Source organism: Phaethon aethereus, assembly GCF_964289735.1.
Source record: "Phaethon aethereus genome assembly, chromosome: Z".
Taxonomy (NCBI): Eukaryota; Metazoa; Chordata; class Aves; order Phaethontiformes; family Phaethontidae; genus Phaethon; species Phaethon aethereus.
Genome location: NC_138577.1, coordinates 83,378,609 through 83,400,267, shown reverse-complemented (window position 1 = coordinate 83,400,267; position 21,659 = coordinate 83,378,609). Strand labels below are relative to the sequence as shown.

The 21,659-nt window shown below is 38.7% G+C and overlaps 1 protein-coding gene across 1 annotated transcript in view; it reads right to left on the bottom strand.

Moving 5' to 3' along the window:
• Window positions 1-2,029: 2,029 nt before the first annotated feature.
• VCAN (versican) overlaps window positions 2,030-21,659 on the bottom strand; it is a gene marked incomplete at its 5' end in the record, with an annotated part of 102,773 nt that continues 83,143 nt past the window's right edge. Inside the window, 4 exons of the mRNA XM_082013490.1 lie at window positions 2,030-3,336; window positions 3,806-3,988; window positions 5,125-5,269; window positions 21,380-21,462. Coding sequence (XP_081869616.1) covers window positions 3,206-3,336; window positions 3,806-3,988; window positions 5,125-5,269; window positions 21,380-21,462 — 542 coding nt within the window. The 3' untranslated portion in view covers window positions 2,030-3,205. The remainder of the gene's footprint in view (window positions 3,337-3,805; window positions 3,989-5,124; window positions 5,270-21,379; window positions 21,463-21,659) is intronic.

Below are 21,659 nucleotides of genomic sequence, written 5' to 3'. Positions count from 1 at the left end.
CAAGTTGTGCAGTGCTCATCTGAAGTTCTTTAAGCTAATGACTTTAATCATCAATGTCCCATCCTCTCCTAACCTTTCCACCTCTTAGTCTACAGCTGTTTCTGTACCCTTTTGAATGGCAGACAGTGTGTTAGTAGAGACAAAAAAAATAATATTTATGCAACAGGGAAAGATTACTACAGGACTACCACTCCGATATTTATCTTGCCCGTACTTGTAAAACACAGTGTAAGGTGTACTATTCTATCTCTGCAGCAAATACAGTGCAACCTTGAAACATGAGTTAAAAAGAATTTCGGTTTAACTTGAAAGGCAAAAAACCAGAGTTAAGGAATACTTACTCAGAAAATCTGTCTTTAAATCTCTAGTTTTGTCTTCTACCCCTCTACTCCAATCCCAACATGCTTCCACATGCTGGGGTTGAGAGATGGTCCACGTGAAGGAATCACGGCACTCATGGTAACACCCTGGTTTCACAGCAGACCTAACTTTGTGATACGAGTGGGAGCATTTTGCAGAGGGCTGGTATCGGAATATTTGGGGGTTAGATAAGTATTAGAAAAAGTCTCCAGAGCTGAATAAATTTTCATTCCCTATCTGAATAAACAAGCATGGGTAACAGTTTTTTTTTGTTTTTTTGTTTTTTTGTTTTTAATAAGGAATGTTGTCAGTCCTATTTTATTATGAGTAATAGAAGGAGGTGAAAAAATCAATATAAGTACTGTATCTAACCTATTTAAAACTACAATCACAATGTTATTTGAATGCCTTACAACATTGTTTAAATCCAACAATTAGACAAGAAAACAACAAATCTATGCAGGGTTTTTTATACATATGGTGAGAAAGTTTGCAAAGTGTTAAAATATATTTTCTGTTCCGTATGTTTCTGGTACAAGGAAGTGATGTGTAGAATACTGTATATTTATGAACAGAGCCTTGACTTATACAAGCAATAATCGACTTCAAAACATACAATGTATATCTTAAAATATCCCCTAGAGCTGCTCATATAAAGTCAAGTCCAGCACCTACTAAAGTTCAGCCAGCTGACTCTCTTTGACTCCAGTGGGCACTTGACTAAGCCCATGATAATTGTGAAGTACTTGACAGTCTAATTGTATTCATATGAAAAAATCACATTGCATAGATTTAAACAGGAAGACATGCAATAACAAGACAAGTCACAGTATAGCAAAACCTTGTTTCTTTGGTGAAACAGAAGCAGATATAAAAGTTACAAAGATTTTAGACTTTCATTCACAAAAAAACAGACATTCACATTATACACTATACAAGATAATAATATAAATAGAGAAAAGTATTATGTGCATTGTTTGGGGGCGAGGCGTGGGGAATAAACCGGCCAACATAGTGACACACTGCCACGCTGAACGCACGAAGGTTGGGTACACTTGATGGAGCAGTCACTGCAGTTTCTTAAGAGATGTCGTCTGGAACTGTAATCACTGTTCCCAATGAGCTATGGCAAAGTCACTCCATGGGCAGCTCTGCCTAGTACAAATTCTTACATGTTGGCTGGGTTTCAATTCTTTTCCTTTCCCTTTCAACTTTTTGCATCGTATCCCCACACTAACACAAAGGCGTAAACCTCCCGTCTGTGTTTGTACTTGTAATGTTATTTTTAATGGTATATCATACGGAACTTATTGTTCTTATTTTTCACCTTCTTTTTTTTTTTTCTTTTTTGTCCTGTGCCCAGAGGTGTGCAAGGCACTTTGCAGAAATAACAGTCCTTTCTGTGGAGAGGTCATTTCAAATGTTACCTTCTACATTTACTGTACACATCCAGGTCAGTCATCGAGCTGACCAGGGTAAGAAATCATATTAGAAAACTCCTACGTACACACTGCACCAACTACAACCTATAATCTCTTTGTGCACACACTTCTTTCTAGAAAGCCAAGATTCTGATTCTTCTGTAAGTCACACAGTTCTCACCCATCTAACCACAAACAAATGATCCTGTATAGCAGGAATTTTGTTCTCCAGGGAAATAGCAGTTGAACTGAAAGATGTTTCCAGAAGTGGAGCTCAGGGGCTAATACTGCACTGGCGAGCTCTTTTAATCTTCTTTGCATGGGTAAAATAACATCCAATAAATTAAATCAGTATGGCTTACTTCATTTATTTATGTACGCTTCACAGCTGCAGCATTCATACACAAACATTCATTATTTTATAAAAAGATTAAAAAATGGTTATATATACAAAATTATTTACTTTTTTGATTTTTGTTTGTTTTTTACAAAAAAAAATCCCCCAAATACCAGGTCTATCTCCATTTTAGAATGTAGAGACCTGTAATATAGACCTTGTGGTTAATGTCATGAAAGGAATTGTTTTTTCTGTTTTTTCTTTTTTTTTCTTTCCAAAAAAGTGGCCCTGGTTGATAAAGTTAATGTATTAGCACTTGGATTTTTACAGGCCCTCCTTGTCATACACAACTCCTCCATGCAGTCCTTGCTCGTGAATGGTGAAGCTGGAATGGAGAGCAGAAAAAAAGTTCCACATTGCAGTCCCTAGTTCATGCTTCATGCCACTTCTATGTCCTCTGTCTAAACTTAGCATCACATGGACACAAACTGTACCTCAGATGAGAATTGGCACAGTTCCCATCAAAAAAAAAAAAAAAGTCATGTAACTTGTGTGTTTATCTTCACCTGATAATAGCAAATTTCAGTCAGTGAAGTTATTTCAACCATTTCCAGCCTAGGTAAACAACATAGAAATGTCATAAATGACTGAAGACCTCTGAGGCCATTCTAACCATAAATATGCCTGAAATTAGTGTGACTTTTCATTTTATATACAGGATTTTAAAAACAACACACAATTAAACAACATTAAAATCATCTTATTTACATTTTCATTGGTGCTAAAATTGAGCTGTTTAAATATTGCAGAAGGCTGGTATATATCATAAAATGGTCCACACCGATGGCATATAGAAAACTAATAATCTTTATAGGCTGGAAATGGTTTCCTTTTATCCCCATAAACACTTCTCCTTTTTTTTTTTTTTCAATTTTCTGATAAACACCATATTTTTGCAAAATGCATTGTGAATACCGCAGTCCATAGTTTCAAAACAATTTGATAATACTCCTATAAGTGATAGAAAAGGCACAGAAAGTTATGACTTTGGCTGAAATGGTGGAAATCCCCATTCACCATTTAGCTCTCAGCGCCTTGAGTCCTGCCACGTCCTGATCCAGCGATGATAGTGTTTTGATGAATTTAATGATGTTCCCTTTCCTGATGAAGAATGTTTATAGTAGTATTTCTTAGAGTAAGTCCTTTGGTATGTGGATGCTGCAATGAGGAGGAAAAAAAGGGAAATTAAATTAAAATTACTTAACTATAAACGGGCTGGCTACACTTCACATTAAAGTTCCATTTATTCTTGATTAACTAGAGGGTTAACAAAAGATTAACTGGTGCTATGACCGTGTTACAGACAGGAGAAGCATCTCTTACACACAGTTAGACCACAGTTGAAGAAAGAATTGTTAGTGTTTTTAGGAACCTGTTGATTTCAGGGGCTTTGTAAGAGTCATGTTTACTTTAAAAGAATCTTAATGGTTTCTGTAAAAACAGAAGGGGAACATTTTCATCAATTTTGGAGGCCTGATGTTTTTTTCCTACACATGGAGTGAGCAGTATTGCTGTCATAATCTGTCATACTAGATTTGCACTTCTTTTAAAATATGTTCATTACTTATTAATCTTAAATTAGTCTATTGTTTCTGATCCAGCACTGGTTTGCTTTCAAAGAACTCACGATTCATGCAAGTAATTTTAGGCATATCCCATCTTCCATTCCCTTGACACCGGATGGTTGGAATATGACGCTGGATGAAACCATCTTTGCAGTGATATCTAATAAGGGAGTTGATCTCATAACGAGGTTTCATCTTGCCAAAGGTCTTTGCGTTTTCCACAACAGGAGGCTGACCGCAAGCAACTGAAAGGAAGAGAGACCACAACCCAAAACATCAGTTTGTAAATGCACTTCTGAATATGGTACTGGCGAAGGGAAGGTGTTAAGGGCCCTCAGTTAGACTCCCAAGAGACACATCCAAATAAGGACAGGGAGATCAGTCTTTTCTGTAGTTCTCTAATTTTGTAGCCCAAATACAGTAATAATGAAAATTGGAAAACAGCAGATACTATGGTTAGTATTGCCTTTTTGGCTTAAATTTCTGACGTAAATTTGAGCTAAAAAGGTTGGCATACTCACACAAAGAAGTGATTTTCACTGGAAAGTTGCAAAACCTGAAAATCAGTGAAGTTATCACTGGCATTTAAGAAAAAAAGTCTCATTTTCAATACTTCTCATGTCTTCAACAATAGACTATTTAAAAGTACTTAAAACTGATGGATCTGTCAAGACCCAGAGAACATGTTAACAAAAAGTTGTAAATGGTAATTGGGAACAATGGAGCACACATAAGATTTTGGCTGCTTCTTTACTTCCCCGGTCTGAAGAGGCAGAGGCAATTCCTAAAGTATTGCTGTACAGCTCCTGGTAACAGTCAGGTTTCCTGTAAGTGTCAGCTCTAACAGTGAATAAACTAAACGTGCTTTTCAGACTCCAGCAGTGCCATTAAACTAGATAGTTTTGGAAAAGAGGAAGACAAAAGTCAGCATTACTTGACAGGTGAAAAATATGCTCAACTGAGGCTGAAAAGCCAACCACATACCAGTGGTCAGCTGCCTGCTCTGGCTGCCTACCAATACTGTGCTGCCCACATACTTCACAGTGATGCCATCCCAGGAAAGAAGAGTTGGTAATATTTTCCCGGTATGCAAGTAAAGCTGGCCTACCAGGTACATGAATTCCTCTTGCTGACATCTGTACCTAAGAAGAAATTTGCCTGTTTTTAACCAAGATTTTTAACCGTGTACACTTTTGTGCCTGACTCAAGAACAGGTTAGGTAGAGATGTAATGTGTAGATACAGATGAAAGATGACTTTGTGAGGCTAACTCAGCTGAGGGTTTATTGTACTGGTCACCAGAAAACAGCTGGAATTTGTCATTTTAACTTTCTAAAAGTAGAATTTAGAGAATTATACTGTTGTTACTGGAAAGTTTGTACCTGTTCCTTTCTTGCAGGTATAAGTAAGGTGATAATTGCATGGTACATCATTCCATTGCCCATTCTCATGCCATATTATAACGACACAGTCTTCTCCAGCAGAAAAGAAGCTGTCTGGCTGGTTTGGTCGCCAATTCTCATATTGCTGCAGAAAAGAGGAACAAAACCATTACTGCCAGTGCTGGAGTATATTTACATTACATTTTACAGAAGAACACACAATATTACCTTCGCTTAAGAGCAATCTCAATTGTTTGATTTGGGCTGTTAAGCACAAACTAAACAAAGTTAGATTTATAGTATCCTCACACTCTATTAACAGATTATCTCAATGGGAAAAAATATTCTGATCTAACTTCTCACTCACCGTAAACTGATATCAGGTGAACAAAACAAAGTGACACAATTCAGCACAAGAAAAATTTGATCCTAAGTGCATTGAAACACACTCTTTCCTACACAGACAGACATGAAGTGGAATGCCAGGAAATGCAGTAAATAGCCCATAACCCTCGTTAGTCCAAGTCTACTAAATGGCAAATTACAGGCTAGCTTCTCAGACTCAAATTATTTATTCTCTGACCTCATTTAATGAAGTCATTCAATGGGGTGACGTGCAGAATTAGGTGTAAAATAAGTAAAGGTGTCAGAATGTGCCCGCAAACCATTGCAGATTGATATTTCCATTAAGAAGGCCTAGGTGGCAGACTGAGCATATACAGCAGCTTTTCACCTTTAGAAATGATGATCTAAATTCTGCCCTCTGTAGAAAAACTAACTACAGACACCTATGAATATATATGAATACAACCAGAAACTGGCACACTAGTTTTATAAGTAGAAATCTCATTGTTGGTATGTGACAAAAAAAAAAAAAAAAGAACCTTCAAATGGCTGAAAAACATCTTTAGCAAAAAAAAAAAAAGTTTCTTAGCCCTGCACCTGGGACACCCACCTGGCATATTCATCTGGGCAGGCTCTGTTCTTTGGGATCCAAGCTGGCTACATGCAGGTCTGCATTTATTTAGCTACACAGCTCTGCAGTTTTCAGCTCTACATCTACCTAAAGGTATGTCCCTACCAAGAACTGCGGATGCTGGCTGCTGTCAGGCTGTGCACAGCTCCATGCATGGGCTAAACACGTCTTTATTCCACAACAGAATGCACTCTTTCAAGCATGACTAAGCTCACCATTGCACGATGACATTTTGGGATGAAAATTAGGGAGGATTCAGTCTGTTTTTTCAATCAATAAGCAGAAAAAATAGAAACAAAGAGAGTGTTACACCAATTGAAAATCTATGCAGTAGTCCTTCATAGAGGATGGATAGCCTACTGTCCTTGCAGTCAGCAGAGGTGGGATAATCCTTATCCACTTCTTGTTTCATCTTGATCCCAAATGAAGCACAATAATTTGAGATTTGCATAACATTGTGTAAAGAAAACCAAGAGAAGATTTGGGAAACTATTTTTAGCAAATTTTTGGGAGATTTCTGTTGTGTCACTCCAAGAAGAATTTAATGAAGCATAAAAATAGGTGTCTGAAAGAACTGGAACTCACATAAATGCCAGACATTAACCAGGCAGCTAGCCCCTTGTATGGTCAAAATGACACAGTTTCTACAGTGCTTATATTTTCCTCAGTGCTTACATCTTTCTGTCTAGAGCTGGCCCATATAAATGTCATAAAAGCTTAGCTTTCTATTTTCTTAACTTTATGAAATAACCACTATTCACTACCTGGGCAAACACATTTTAGAAATAAAGTTAACATACCCCACACAAGTAGTATTTACCTTACAATGAATCAAACTGTGACAAAAATGAGTTAAATACTTAACCTTTTCCTACCATGTGTCATCTTACCCATCACAGGTTTTAATTATCCAAACAATTTAACAATCATGGTTTAAATAAATTTGTTCTGCACTGAATTTATTACCTTTAATAAAATATCCTCCTTTTTATGTGGAACTAACTTAATTCCACCTCTACGTTTCAGTGTTTAATAGTCCTAAACTACAATACACACTAACTCATTTACTCAAGTCCAGAATTCAGCATTTCACATTAGCTTATAAATCAGAGTATGAGTTTTGCAAGCACAGTAGCCAAATACCATATGTATGAGTCAAACGGGATCTGCGGTGTGGGGGACTTCCTGCAACACCTAGTGCAAAAAACAAAAGCAAGCTCTGTGCATATCTGCTGAGCCAGCGAGAAGGAAAACGGGAAGGTGGGAATATGCCCATGCATCGTGTCTATTAATGTAACTTCAGAGTTCTCCAAGACCCCTTTTCCAAAAGCATATTTTGGAATGGCCACTGAGCCAAAGGTGTAGCACCTTTTTACAGCAGAGATGGTTAAGGATGCGGGAATTTGATCAGAAAAGGTCAGGCTATCACAACATAGAAGGCTATGGCCTCATAAACCAGGGATAGCTGAGAGCATGCACACGCTGAAGGCTTAGGTTTGCTGATATCTGGTTTGTGGTACCTGGTACTGGTATCTGGTGTTGGTACTGGTACTGCCCCAGATACCTGTGCCATCTCCTCTACATGGGGGGCTCTGATGCACCTTCAGGAACACCACAAAGTATAAGGCATTGAAGGAAAATTGGTGTAGGTTTCACTCACACTGCAGGGAAGTCTGAGCGTTGCGGAGGTGGCGTAGGCAGAAAGAAGCGATCGCTTCTCCCCGTCACCCCTGAATGTCTTACTAGCCAACCCAACTAAAAAGTAAGGTTTGCTAATGTAAGTCAGGAGTGTACGCATGGCTGGTTACACTGCTCAGACGATGGGCAGCAACTTCTTCAGCTGAGGCAATCCAATCGCTTTCAAGAATGTGCCCAGACATATGGACACATTGAAAAATTAAAGAAAACAGCCAGGTTAGTGGTAGAAAAGTTTGATCAGTAACATCCTGACAGCAAAGAAAAGACTTCAACAAGCCTCGCAGCTGTTTCTTGTGGAAATAATAATAGAGAGCTGTTTGCTTCCATAGGGATCAGAATGTGGGAATGAAGGATATTTAATGGCTATTGGGGGCGTGTGAGCTGAAGGTGCTCAGCAGCTTGCCAGCTCCCACCCTAAGCACATAGACTCCACATGCTTTTACTTGCCTTGCCATAATGACTCCAAAATTTGTGTTTGCTTTGCTGGCAGGGCTGCAGCGTAATGGCAAAGGATTATATCTGGGCCCTGTGGTTTATTCAAGAATGTCTGATATCCTCCAGCGTGACTTGTTGTTACCTCACATCTGATATCATCATTGCACAGATTTATTTTGGCTAAATACCTCTGATTTTGCTTGGGTTTAGCGCCAGAACTGCTTAGCAGAGGAAGTTCCAGACTGCTGAATTGCTTTCTTAGGTCTCCACCCAGCTCTTCTGTAGTTTTTCAATTCCTTATTTAGTCACTGATAATGGGATAATGATACAAAAAGATTCTCACAGTTTGAGTGGAATATGTTGCTAGACAAATAAACTAATGTTTTGTTTTACAGATTACATTTTTGCATGATCATGATCATGATTCTGGTTTTCACTTACACTAGTGTAAATCAGGGGTGACTGCAATATCTCCAGTAAACCTACAGCAGCAAAGAATTAATGGGAAAGAACCAAATCCCATAAGTCACATAGTGATTTGTACTGCTTGTTTTGAAAGATGTCCCTTACAATCTCTCATACCACGTGTCCTAAAGGTAAAGACTCTCCTACACTTGCAATAAGTGCAATAAACATCTAAGATACCCAGGTCATAATTATCCTGTTGGGAAACACTGCTTGTAATATCCTGAACAAGATGCCCTTTTTGAAGTGGCTATGTCATTTAAGATCCTTGTATCTCAATGCATTACTGTCTTTTAGCAAAATACATAGTACAAAAATTAAAAAAAAAAGAAACAAAACCAAAAACAACAACAACAAAAACAAACAAACAAACAAACAAACAAAACCACCAAAAAAACCACCTTCATTCCTTGGCAGCATGTACCATTCACGTTTGTTTCGTTTTTAAGATCACATCCAAAAAAGATCAGCCATATTCACAGATAAGCCAAAAACTGCTGGCATCGTTCCAGCCACCCTGCTGCTAGGTTATATCTTCATGTAAAGTGTTACTGTCTCAGCAGACCAATGAAACCGCACTAAGGAGCACTGTGTTTGAATTGATAAAGCTCAAGACATTCTTTTACCAACAGCCAAGCTTCAATCAACACCTTTAGCAATACTCTCAGCCGTATTATTCATAAGATACGAGTTATGTTTCTAAAAACTTAAATAGATTCAAATGCTAAGCTAACACATGGAAGAAAAGCCACTACGACCCTTTTAGTCCTCAGCAGAAATACACTGGGTGATCACGCAGAGGGACCTAAAAATTATCACTACACTGTTTTTTAAGCAACGTTACCATAACACATGTGAAGTTTCCCCTGGATTAAAATGCAAAGCACTTCCAGACTGTACATTTTAGGACATATAACCTCCATAATCCAAGGGGAACTGGTTAGTGACCTGCTACACCACTTAGATGCACACAAGTCTACAGGGCTGGGTGAGATCCACCCAAGGGTACTGAGAGAGCGGGCAGAAGTGCTCACCAGGCCACTTTCCATCATTTGTCAGCAGTTCTGGCTAACTGGGGAAGTCCCAGTTGACTGGAATTTAACAAATGTGACAGTCGTCTACAAGAAGGGCCAGAAGGAGGATCTGGGGAACTACAGGTCTGTCAGCCTGACCTTGGTGCCAGGGAACATTATGGAACAGATCATATTGAGTGCCAACACACAGCACATACAGGACAACCAGGTGATCAGGCCCAACATGGCTTTATGAAACCAGATCCTGCTTGACCAATCTGATCTCCTTGTATGACCAGGTGACCCACCTGGATGAGGGAAAGGTTGTGGATGTTGTCTACCTGGACTTTAGCAAAGCCTTTGACACTGTTTCCCACAGCATTCTCCTGGAGAAACTGGCTGCTCATGACTTGGACTGGTGTGGTCTCTGCTGGGTAAAAAACTGGCTGGATAGCTGAGCCCAAGGAATTGTGGTGAATGGAGTTAAATCCAGTTGGCAGCCGGTCACCAGTGGGATTCCCTGGGGCTCGGTATTGGGGCCAGTTCTGTTTAATGTCTTTATCAATGCTCTGGATGAGGGCATCGAGTGCTCCCTCAGTGAGTTTGCAGATGACATCAAGTTGGGTGGGAGTGTTGATCTGCTGGAAGGCAGGAAGACTCTGCAGAGGGATCTGGACAGGCTGGATCGATGGGCAGAGGTCAACTGTATGAGGTTCAACAAGACTAAGTTCTGGGTCTTGCTACTGGGTCACAACAACCACATGCAGCGCTACAGGCTTGGGCAGGAGTGGCTGGAGAGCTGGCCAGCAGAAAGAGACCTGGGGGTGCTGGTTGACAGCCGGCTGAACATGAGCCGGCAGTGTGCCCAGGTGGCCAAGAAGGCCAACAGCGTCCTGGCCTGTATCAGCAATAGTGTGGCCAGCAGGAGTAGGGAAGCGATCGTGCCACTGTACTCGGCCCTCTGCAAAGCTCTCAACATCCATGATGGCAAGACACTTGGGTTTTTTATCAAAAAAAATTAGGTTTTTGTGTAATCTGGTAACCACAGGACCTAGCCTTGGGGACAGGATTTTGGTCCCTGTACATTCATTTGGTCATTTGGGAACCATACCACTCAGTCTTGCTATCATTTCAGGCTGAAAACTGGAGCTCTTGTTATGTGCTCTTCATGCCTTTAATTATACTGTAAGAATGAAGTAAGTAATCTTTCCTGTGCAGTTTTTTTTTATTGAAACCAAAGCCTGCACCGAGGATTTACTTCTTGTAAATGTTGTTACATTGGATTTACTTGTTCTAGTTTTCTCTGCTAAAGAGCAGTGAAAATTTTCCTGCAGAAAGAGGGTGGATGGTCCATGGGTTAGATATGCAGCTGAGATGGGGTTTAGTCCTTCAGGCTTCCTGTGTGGCATTAAACAATGCACTCGGCTGGCTGATTCCCAGTATGTAAAACAGTGACAATGTATTTTCTTGCCTCTCAGGAGGAGCTTGGCTATGATGGTTACAAGAACCCATGAAGACATTTTATTAAGTACATTTTTGGGGAGGATTTCCTTATATGGCATTGAATTAACTCACAGCCATAATTTGCCAGTTGGGTAACAGGCTAACTTTTCACATAAACTAAATCTAAGAAAGCCAGGATTATAGCAAGAGCTGTAAAGCAGTGAACTTTATTAGCTAGTCACTACTTTTTCTCATTCAGATGTCTGCTAATTAAATTCAATGAGCACAGCCTTTCCATCATGAACAAGATCCTACTTTGTAAGAGATTTGTTATTTAAATTTTCAGGTAATCAGCCGTTTTTGAGGAACTCATTTCCTTATTCATGGGTGATCCACTCAGCTCTTTCAGATGTTTGCACTGCCAAGATGAGAGTAAGCAGTATCTCAGCTTTGTGACACTCACCTGGAAATTTCAGCCATTCCTTTATCTCCAAAAGGCACACCAAGTGGCTGAGATCAATAGCTTGGATTTTACATTCCAAAATAGTCAACAAGCACTGTGTTTAATGAAGCACAACAAAATAAACTACCGATGCAAACAAAACTTTACTGCTTGACCTCCTTATTGTGTAAAGACCAATAATCTTTTGTATGTAACTAAAGCTAGGAAATAACTTACTTGAAATACATCCATTTAGATTTACAGGGTTAATGCTTTTCTTTCTGGGAAAAGGAAGCATGTTTTCAGCATGTTTAAATAAGTTTAAAGTACAAATCTGTTTTGGCACTTGTAATTTCCAATGTGATTTTTATTTTCTTTCATTCTGGCTGCTTCCCTATCTGATTGCTTCTTAATGCAAGACTAATGAGGCAAATCAAAAAAACAAGGAAAGATGTAGGGACTGGCTGACTGGATACTCTCTGTGCCATTTCATCTTAAAGTGAAGCAACATTTCCTGCCTGGTATTTATCACTAAAGAAGCTGAAACAATGACTGCAAAGTTTACTGGCTATTGTGCTTTCACCCCTTCCCAATAACTCTGTTAAGAACAGGAATATACTTTTTTCATAATAGCAGACAAATTCTTAGAAATCTTTATCAGGAAAACCCCTGAACAACTCCTTCACTGTGGAGGGTCTGTTATAATTGGATACCTTAACTAAAAATTACATCTCATTTTCAGTAAGTCCTGGCAATTACCCAGTTTTATAGGTTGGCTGAACTACAACAAGATCAGCGCAAGGTTACAGTTGGTATTTGGATCACTTCAGAAAACCCTCTTTTGTGGCTCATGCTGTTATACAGCACTGATTCTGTTACATGAGACACTCATGGGAAGTTTGAAAGGGATTGCATTTCCTTTCCATAGAAAAAAAATCAAACAGATTACTGTAAAGATTTGGCAATGTTTGAAATACTTCTATTAAATTCACTTAGTATTTAAATACATTTATGCATTGGGAAGACAAGAAACTACCTTATACCATAGGCTCTGTTTCACTTAATTTCATCCCAGTCCTGCAAAGGATTTTTCTGTTTAATTTTATAAACGGGAGCAGTCTCACCGAACTCACCAATTCTAACTTAATCTAATTCATGAGATTAAAAACTCCATTCAGTGAATACTTAAGTATATACCTTGTTTTAAAGACACAGGTGGTGCCTTAAACTCTATAGGGTAGATCACATACACAATTCAGACACATGCTAAAATAACTTGCTGAGGGAGGGACCAAGATAAGTGTGATGGTAAAGCTTTGGTTTAAATTATAGTCAATTTGAAGACAACTGCTATATTTAAACTTACCTGCAAGTACACACAAAAAACACATATCATGATCCTGATATTTTTTAGATCATAGTTGAATGGCTTCCCTCAGGCCCTTAGTCTTGGCTTGATTGGGGTGGGATTTTGGAAACTGGCAGGATTTGGATCAGGCAGGCACCCAACACTCCCCATTAACAGAGTCACACAGTGAGCAAGACAACTTCCCAGAAGGAGCTTTGCTAAGGACATTTGCAAAAGATTTCACTTGAAAGGGTTTTTTGGCAACACGGAGGTGGAACGTATTGAAAAACTCTTTGATTTCCCATGCAACAGCTTGCAAAATGGACTCTGAATAACATACACTCGTGTATTTCCAGAAGCACTGATTCCAGATTGAATAAGCAGTAAGATCTATGCAAAAATAATTTGGGAAAGAAATTTAAGGAATACAAATGAAACAAGTAAAAGAGGCTAGCTGATGTAGCTGAAACATAAAAGCACTATCAATACTCTCTTTTGGAGGTAGCTGATCATGTGGTGAAGCAGATGAATAACTCTCTGACTTTTTTTTTTAAACAATACTATAGTATGACAACGCTTTTCCGCGAGCAGCAGAAACCACAGCGTATGACAAGAAGCTCCCACTAGATGGCAATGTCTACTCACTACTGAGTCCCGATCCGAACCTTGAGTAGTTCTGCAACAACATTCAGAAAAGATCTCTCTTTTATTAACTCTTTAAAAGCTAATTGAAGCCAGTGTACACAACTCCATTGGCTTTTATCTGCGTTGTACAGACTCTTCTCAGAGTAATAACTTTCATCATGGTTAGCTTTTCAGTACTTAAAAGGTGCTTATAAGAAAGATTCAGACAGACAGTAGGAACAAGGGGGTTTAAACTAAAAGAGGGTAGATTTAGAATAGATCTAAGGAAGACATTTTTCACCATGAGGGTGGTGAAACCCTGGCCCAGGTTGCCCAGAGAGGTGGTAGATGCCCCACCTCTGGGAACATTCCAGGCCAGGTTGGACGGGGCTCTGAGCAACCTGCTCTTGTTGGGGATGTCCCTGCTCACTGCAGGGGGGTTGGACTAGACAATTTTTTAGAGGTGCCTTTTCAACACAAACTATTCTATGGTTCTATGGTTCACTCACTGTATAGTTCAATTTTGTGGGCATACAGTGCATGCTGGACTTTCAGAAGTCATCTCAGCACAGAGACTGACAAATGAGTGGCAGAGTTGGTGAAATTCTCTTGCTAATGGGCAGGTGTTTTACTGTGGAAAAAAAATATGGTAGGATGTTAGATGTTGGTTGGTATAACACATGTTCTTTGGGAGTCACACTAACCTAATTATATACTATCAACATGATGTAAATTGCATGGGGTGTGACTTATTCTTTGGGTGCACAAATACCAGGAGAGACACTGAAAAAAGGAAAATCCTCCACTTTGTCATTTATGTCAACAACTACTGCACATTTGAAGCTGTCCAATAGTTCTAGCCCAGAGCCAACCATAATGAGGTTCTGAAGGAACTGTTGACCTCCCTGGTAAAAATGAGACAAAAAACCACTTTGTCCAAGAGGCCTTCCTCACTGCCTACAGCATACTGAACTAAAAATATACCTGTCATTAATAACATTATATAGTTCTCCTCCATTTAAATGCAGGTCAAATCAAAAATCTTAAAAAGAGGCTGTAATGACTGACTGCAGCACAAAACCAAAACATTTGGTAGATTTAAAATCTCCTTCTCCAAGAATCCTGTGGGATATGGGCACAATGAACTTTTTGTTTGCAGCTGACTACAGTACTTTTTAGTTTGTTTGCTTTATTTAACCCTCACAGGCAGGCTCTTTCCCTACAATACTGTATGCCTTTCGAAGGTTTTTGTGTTCAATAAAGTTACTATTTCTGAGAGGAGTGCAGTTACAGATCTGCTCAAGTTAAAGCATTCTGATTCACTGACAAATAAAGGAAGGAAAAGAGAGGGCTTTCTTTTTGCCAGAATTAAACCCCTGTTTTGTTTTGCTTTTTTTTTTTTTTTTAATGTAGCTACCTAACACTGACAACCTGAGGTCCAGCACTGCAAAACACAAAGCATAAATGCCCCTATGCCGAAGGGAAGAAAAACTAATGTAGAGTCTCTGGACAGTTTTAAAAATGGCAATATACCCCATTACTTTCCTAGCTGGCAGCATTCTCCAAGTGACAGACAATCTGGCCACTGACACTAGCCAGCTCCTTATTACAGCACTAATCTTATGTAATGGGAGTGAGCTCACCGCCCTACAAAGCACTAATTATCAACAGCATTTTCCAAAGGATATGAATAACTCCCCTTGTGAGACAGAGGCCCAAGGCACAACCCCAAGTAGCTATACGCGCTTAATCCATAACATGAATAGCTCCAAAGGACTCCTTTACTGCTGTGCCTGCTCACAAGGGTCCTTAACAGTGAAACACCAGCAATCCAAATACAATGGAGAAGCTGCCAAAAGCAACACCAGATTTTTTCTATTTGGATGGGTGTGCTTTACAGCTGTAAAAGTTACTATTCACAGAACTAAGTGAATTTTTAAAATTCAATTTCCCTAAGATATTTTCAAATGTCACGTTGTGTTCACTCTCCCTTTGATCAAGCCCATTATTAAATGTCTCCACTGATAGTGTAAGTTTTGTTATTTTGTAGTTGGCATTACATCAAATTTAAAATATAAAAAGATCCAAGTAGGCATGGACAAATTCCTCTTTTCACATAGTTGTGTGAATATTTAGGCCTTGATTTCCTCTCCTGTATCACTGTGATTTTCCCAAAAGTATTTTTTTCTATTGCTTAGAGCTATTTGTGATAATTGTGAGATAAGATTGTCGATGTTTCATTCTTAAAGCGTTGTTCGCTGTCACAGAAATGCTGGGAGAAAAACCTACGGAAAACTGCGAGAATAATTTTGATTATGTCATTTTTTAAATGTAAACAAAATCTTACATATAGTCATTTTCATTCTTGTGTAGAGTGTAAATCAGAGAAAAACTAATGGTTTCCCACACCAAATGCCAACAGAACAGCCCTATAACTACACTGCAATAGTAGAAAAGCAGAGCTAACAAAATATGTTCTTTAAAATACTATATTATTTTCTCCTGCTTCTTGCATCTGTCAGTGCAATCATACCTGAAATGTCTTCAGCAGAGAGTGGTTTGATTTTCAGGAATAATGAATAATGAAGCTCTAAAAATGTTGGGAGTGCTGTGAGTTCTCTGAACACACTTCAGTGACTGCTCTCACTACCTTCACCTTTGAGACAAATTACCTGAATTTAGGGACTAGGCAGATATGCCAAAGTTTGCAGCCTACAAATTCCCTTCCTACTGCTCCATGCCATGTCCAATGTTGCTGATATTCCATTTGTGGCAGTGGACCCTAATCTCCAACTCTTACTGTGGTGGGAGCTGAAGCTGCACCACAAGTAAGGATCTAGGTTTCCTGAAAGAGCATTGACTTTCTACGTTGTACTAACACAGCTGCAATCAAGTCTTTTCCCTTGATATAAAAAGGGAATGGTTACTGCTGCCAAAGTGTTTTTCATGTGGCCCATCAGCTTCTGAACATGAATCCACCTCTCCCAACCACCGGAAACACTGAAAAATTATTTCTTTCAAAAACAGAAAAAAGAAAAGAAAAAAAAGAGAGAGAAAGAACACATTTGGGAAAAGATAGCTTCCTGCCATACGGATACAGTACAGCAAATCAGGACAAATTAGATTCATACGGGTGGCCAGCAATGGATTCCACAGTTCAGTGTAATTGTAGCTTATTTTGTTCTGCATATTGGACAAGGTAGCCTAAGCTTAGCCAAGGAGCTCCTTTGAAGGCATGCTCTGACCTTAGCCAAGAAGCTCCCAATTTGTGTTTTAAAGAAAACACAAAAAAAAAGACAAATATAAGCAAATTGGCCTGGCCAATAAAATCCAATATAATGAAATATCAGTTACCTGGAAAGTAATTTGTTAATAGGAAAGTAGCACCTGGACTGACAATTAAAGTTTAGGGTATGAGACGTATGATGCAACTACTTCATTCATGTTATTTTGCACTTTTCAAGCCCTGCCTGTGTTTGGGATGTAGTAGGCACAACATGCTGAAAAGGCATCTTTTACCAGGGCATGGTGAGACTTTATCTACACAATACAATCCATTGCATAAGATTATGCCGTTCTGCCTGAAAGGCAGGAAACTGCTGAGCAGTTTTAAATTAAAAACTACTCTACAATTAAGAACTAAACTTGCCAAAACCCCCTAAAAGCACACAGATTTTTATGCATCAAACACTTCAGTGAGGTAGATCAAACCAGAAAAACCCTCCTCAAGTTCTCTTTGCAAGAAGAGAAACTACGATACTATGATTTAGGACTGTGCCCATTTCTATCTTGTTAGGATAATTTTCCTTGTATTAAAAGTTCTTGTTACAGAAAAGAGTTAGAATCACTACAGGCATGGGCAAATGTCCCATGGACCAAAATGCTTTAGCTACTGTTACTTGCTTTCTCACTGAATCTGATTGTACTTGCTTCATTATTCAAGACACCAACATTTTCCTTGAGGAACTCTGAGCATACGAGCATGTATTTACAAGACCACTCTTCATTTATTCCACAACTTGCTTACTGGCATTACTTTTGCAAGTTAAACATAAATTCCAGTTGATACATGAAAAATATGCACAGGGATAGAGGGTTTTTTTGGGCTACTGTTGGATTTGATGAATTGCTAACAGCCAGTATTGTCTAAAGGGGAGAAGAAAAGAATATCAATATATCAGAAGTGGATGACTATAGTTAGTCCACTATAGTTAGTCCACTATTAGGCACCTAAGTAATTGACCCTGTTTTCAATAGGGTTGAGACTGTTAAGGATACTCTGGCTTCAGTGTAGGTTTCCCACTAAGAAGCTTAAATCACTTTTTAAAAATCTTGGTCACATTGTCCCACACATCTTAAAAACCAAGAAAACCTCCTGTCCCACTGAAGGGTCATGAACCTAACTCATCTGGACACTGCAGAGAAAACTGAACGGCCCTTGCTTATTTGATTGGCAAAACGATCACCCACTGATTGATAAGGTAAGGGAAATTTCTGCTACCTCATCTGAGAATTTAAGCTTTCTCACATTACTAGGCCAGTGACAAAGGTGAGTTTGTCACCCTCATCTCCCATGAACTGACAAGAAGTGTGCTCAAAAAAGCCTCCCCCCCTGTATTTTGGGAGCCAATGGAGGTGAGACAGCACAAGATTTATAAGCCAGTGCTGCATATGACTATGAAGTCCACAAAAAATAGCTAAGGTGGGCACATATATTCAATAGCTCACTGTAGTTAGAAACAATGTGCAGTGCACTTGGAAGTACGTTTGTTGGTTTTCCCTAAGTTTTGTCCAAATATCATATTTAATGGTGGCTAGCACTTAGCTTCAGTTTAAGAAATCTGGAAAAACACAACTTAGCATGAGCTGAAAATGTCAAAAAATGACTGATTTCCTTCCACTGAACTCATTGGTTGAAATACCTTTTAGGTGCGAAGTAAAAAAAAAAAAAGGTATTTGATCCCTTTTCCAGAAATTGCTAATAAAATACATGCCAACACCTGGCAAAAGAGTTCCTTTCAACATACTGAATAATGAAGTCGTGGTTTTCCTTATGTCCATGGAAAATGAGAACCAAAGTAATCCAAATCTTGTTCCATAATCTCCAATGGTAGAGCCTGCAATTCATTGATTCCCATTTCTAGGGTGGTTTTTTTTTGTTCAAAAAGAAAACTCATGTGAAAGAGAAATCACTAAAATGTATCACAGCTATTTCACCTGGGCAGTACTGGGTCAACTGCAGCACTGGGCCAACAATTCTATCCACAACATGTCTTGCTGTTGCTGTTCATTTGCTTTTCTTTTAAGTCTACCAAGCATTAGAACTATTTTTTTTAAAACCAAAAACCTAACAGAATCACTTAAGCATGATTTTCGTATTAAACCAAGCTGTTATTGGCAGAAAATTCGAAGTATCAAGATAAAGAGGAATGTACATCACTTGTAGATGCACAGTTCATCTATAACACCTCTGATAGTATCTCCAAAAAATCTCTTATATCAGGGGAATCTGCAGAAGACTTGACAAATCTTCCTCTATGCCAGAAATGTTGAATAGAATTGTAGATAGATAATATTATCTTGGAGAAAGCATGGAGCTCAGCAACAAAGTTAGAAACAGCTGAATTATAGATGCACCCTGATAAGTAAAACACAAGAAGGCTATTTAGATTTTAGCTACATACAAGATCTACCTCTAATCTCAGAAATTCAAGTTAGAACCTGAGTGTTGATGAAATAATGTTGGTTTTTATGATCACAAATTACATTAATGCATTTCATGTAATCATGAATACTGTTTACCTGCAAATACATAAATTATGTAATTTTTTTACCTACACAGTATTCAAATTCATTGGAATTTTAAGACATCATCAGGGAAATATATTTGATGCACACATTTAATTATGTTATTGTTCCTATTAATTACTAGAGAAGTAATAAATCACTGTAACCAGAAGAGTGGTTAGCAAGTATGAAAAATAAGTTAAAAACTAGGGAAAAGAAGCAAATGAGAAAGCTACTTAGAACCATGGTATCCAGAAACCATATGGAATAAGTTATGAAGGAAAGCTATTGAAGCAATAAACATAAATGATTTCAAGAGACACCTAAATTGTTTCCGAAGGAAGAGACAGAGGGAAGTTGTTAAAAAGAAAAGAAAAATAAAGTGGAAGAAAGATCAATCAAAAGAGAAATCTGTTGGACAGATGGTCTTATTCTGTTCCTAGAATATCTTCATTTCTTAACATTGAAAATTAAAGTAAAAATGTAATACCACATTCGCCCAATACCCTGAATTAAAAAATAGAATCTCAGCCCCAATTTTAATTTTCTTGAATTCATCATACAGTGACATACCACATTTATCTTTGGAATATATGAGCATGTATCTTGTTTTACATTTCCCAGTATAAGATGGGCTGCCCCTTCAGGCACTACAATTATGCCCAGATGTTTTTCAGTTAACTTTAGATTCCTTTGTGAAGTGTAGGCTCCTTGACCAACCACTGCAGACAGCCCAGACCAACCCTGAGATCCAACCAAATCTAAACCACTCTCAGATGGTACTTGTTACTGTCAGTGAAGTGTAAAAAACCAGATCAGGAGACAGAGAATGAACTCATCCAGAATGAGTAGAGTTCAAGGCCATGACCCAGCTTGTGCTCCCAAAAATACATGAGGGTAGGCAAGAGAAAGTGATGAAATGAAACTCTTCTTCTTACATCCTGCAAGACTTTGTGGCTCCAGGCACAAATGGGTACATTGGTACCACTACAGATGCACTGAGCAATCAGTCAGGCAACAAGAATTTTCATCATCTTTTTCTTCCCCCCTGTGCTGTCACCTGCCACACATGGTAGTCTCCCCAAGAAATGGCTTATTTACAAAGCATTTTAGAGGACCTTAAGCTTCTGGTTATTTACATGAAATGGTAATAAATGAAGACTGCTTTGCCCCAGGTGTCTTTCCACATAAGTTGTAGCCACATGGTATGCAGCAATGATCATTGCGTGCATGTGTGAGCATGTGCATATGTGTGTCCAGATGCTTTCTGCTTTAAGAAGAATTTACAACTGGAAAGGAAAACAATAAGCATAACCAGTTTGGGGGTTTTTTTAATGTAATGTTCTTCAATGGGTATTAAACAGTAATAAATCATCCGTCCCTTCTACAAAAGAAACTGTTTTAAATTGGAAAGAGCTCAGTCATTTCCTGTATCCATCAGCTCTTTGATTTAGGTTGGTTAAAGGTGGGTAGAGAGTGTTCTCCCTCTCCTTCTGCTGACTTTTCTTCTTGTTTTAAGGCAATAAGAGGTATCAACAGCATCTTAAAATTTTATGGACAGATTATTGGTTACAGGCCTCCTGAACCACCGAAGGATGGCTGCTTCTCCACCTTAGTTGCAGAGCTGCCATACAAACTGGAACTATCTCCAGCAATATTTGAGAAGCTCCTTTGTGCACTCTTAGAGACCCAGCGAATGCAAGAGCTTGAATGCCATATTCTCATCTGAAAAATGCATTCTGCTCCATATACAGAAGGGAGAGGAGAATTGCCACATGTGTCCTTGTATAAGACCAGAAGAGTACAAACCACCTCCAGCAGAGACCCTTAAATTACAGTCTCAGACTTTCTGAGTTTTTCTGTTTGGGAACTTTGAGAGGTCCCACATAAGTTTGCTGGCTGTTTGCTTGGGTACATATTTACTGACTGCATTTTTTCATGCAGCTTTCCTCATTGCTGGTGGGAATTTGATAAGCCACTACAAAAAGAAATGAATGAATGATTTCATTTCAAAGGCATCTTACCAGTGGGCTACCATCAGTCCAGCGGAAATCACGCTCAAACATTTTGTCATTGAGGCCAATCCACTGGTAGTCATGCCCAATACCTAAGGAACCAGAAAGATATTTTTATTAACCTTCCCTTAAATGGAAGAGATTTCAACAAAGAAAATAAAAAGAATTTGCACAGAATGAATCAGACATCCTGTTCCTAAGATTCTTCTACTCATTATGCAAACAACTATTTACAGGCTTTTTTTCAGGTTTTCAATTTTAATTTGGGATGTCTATGAAAATGAAGATT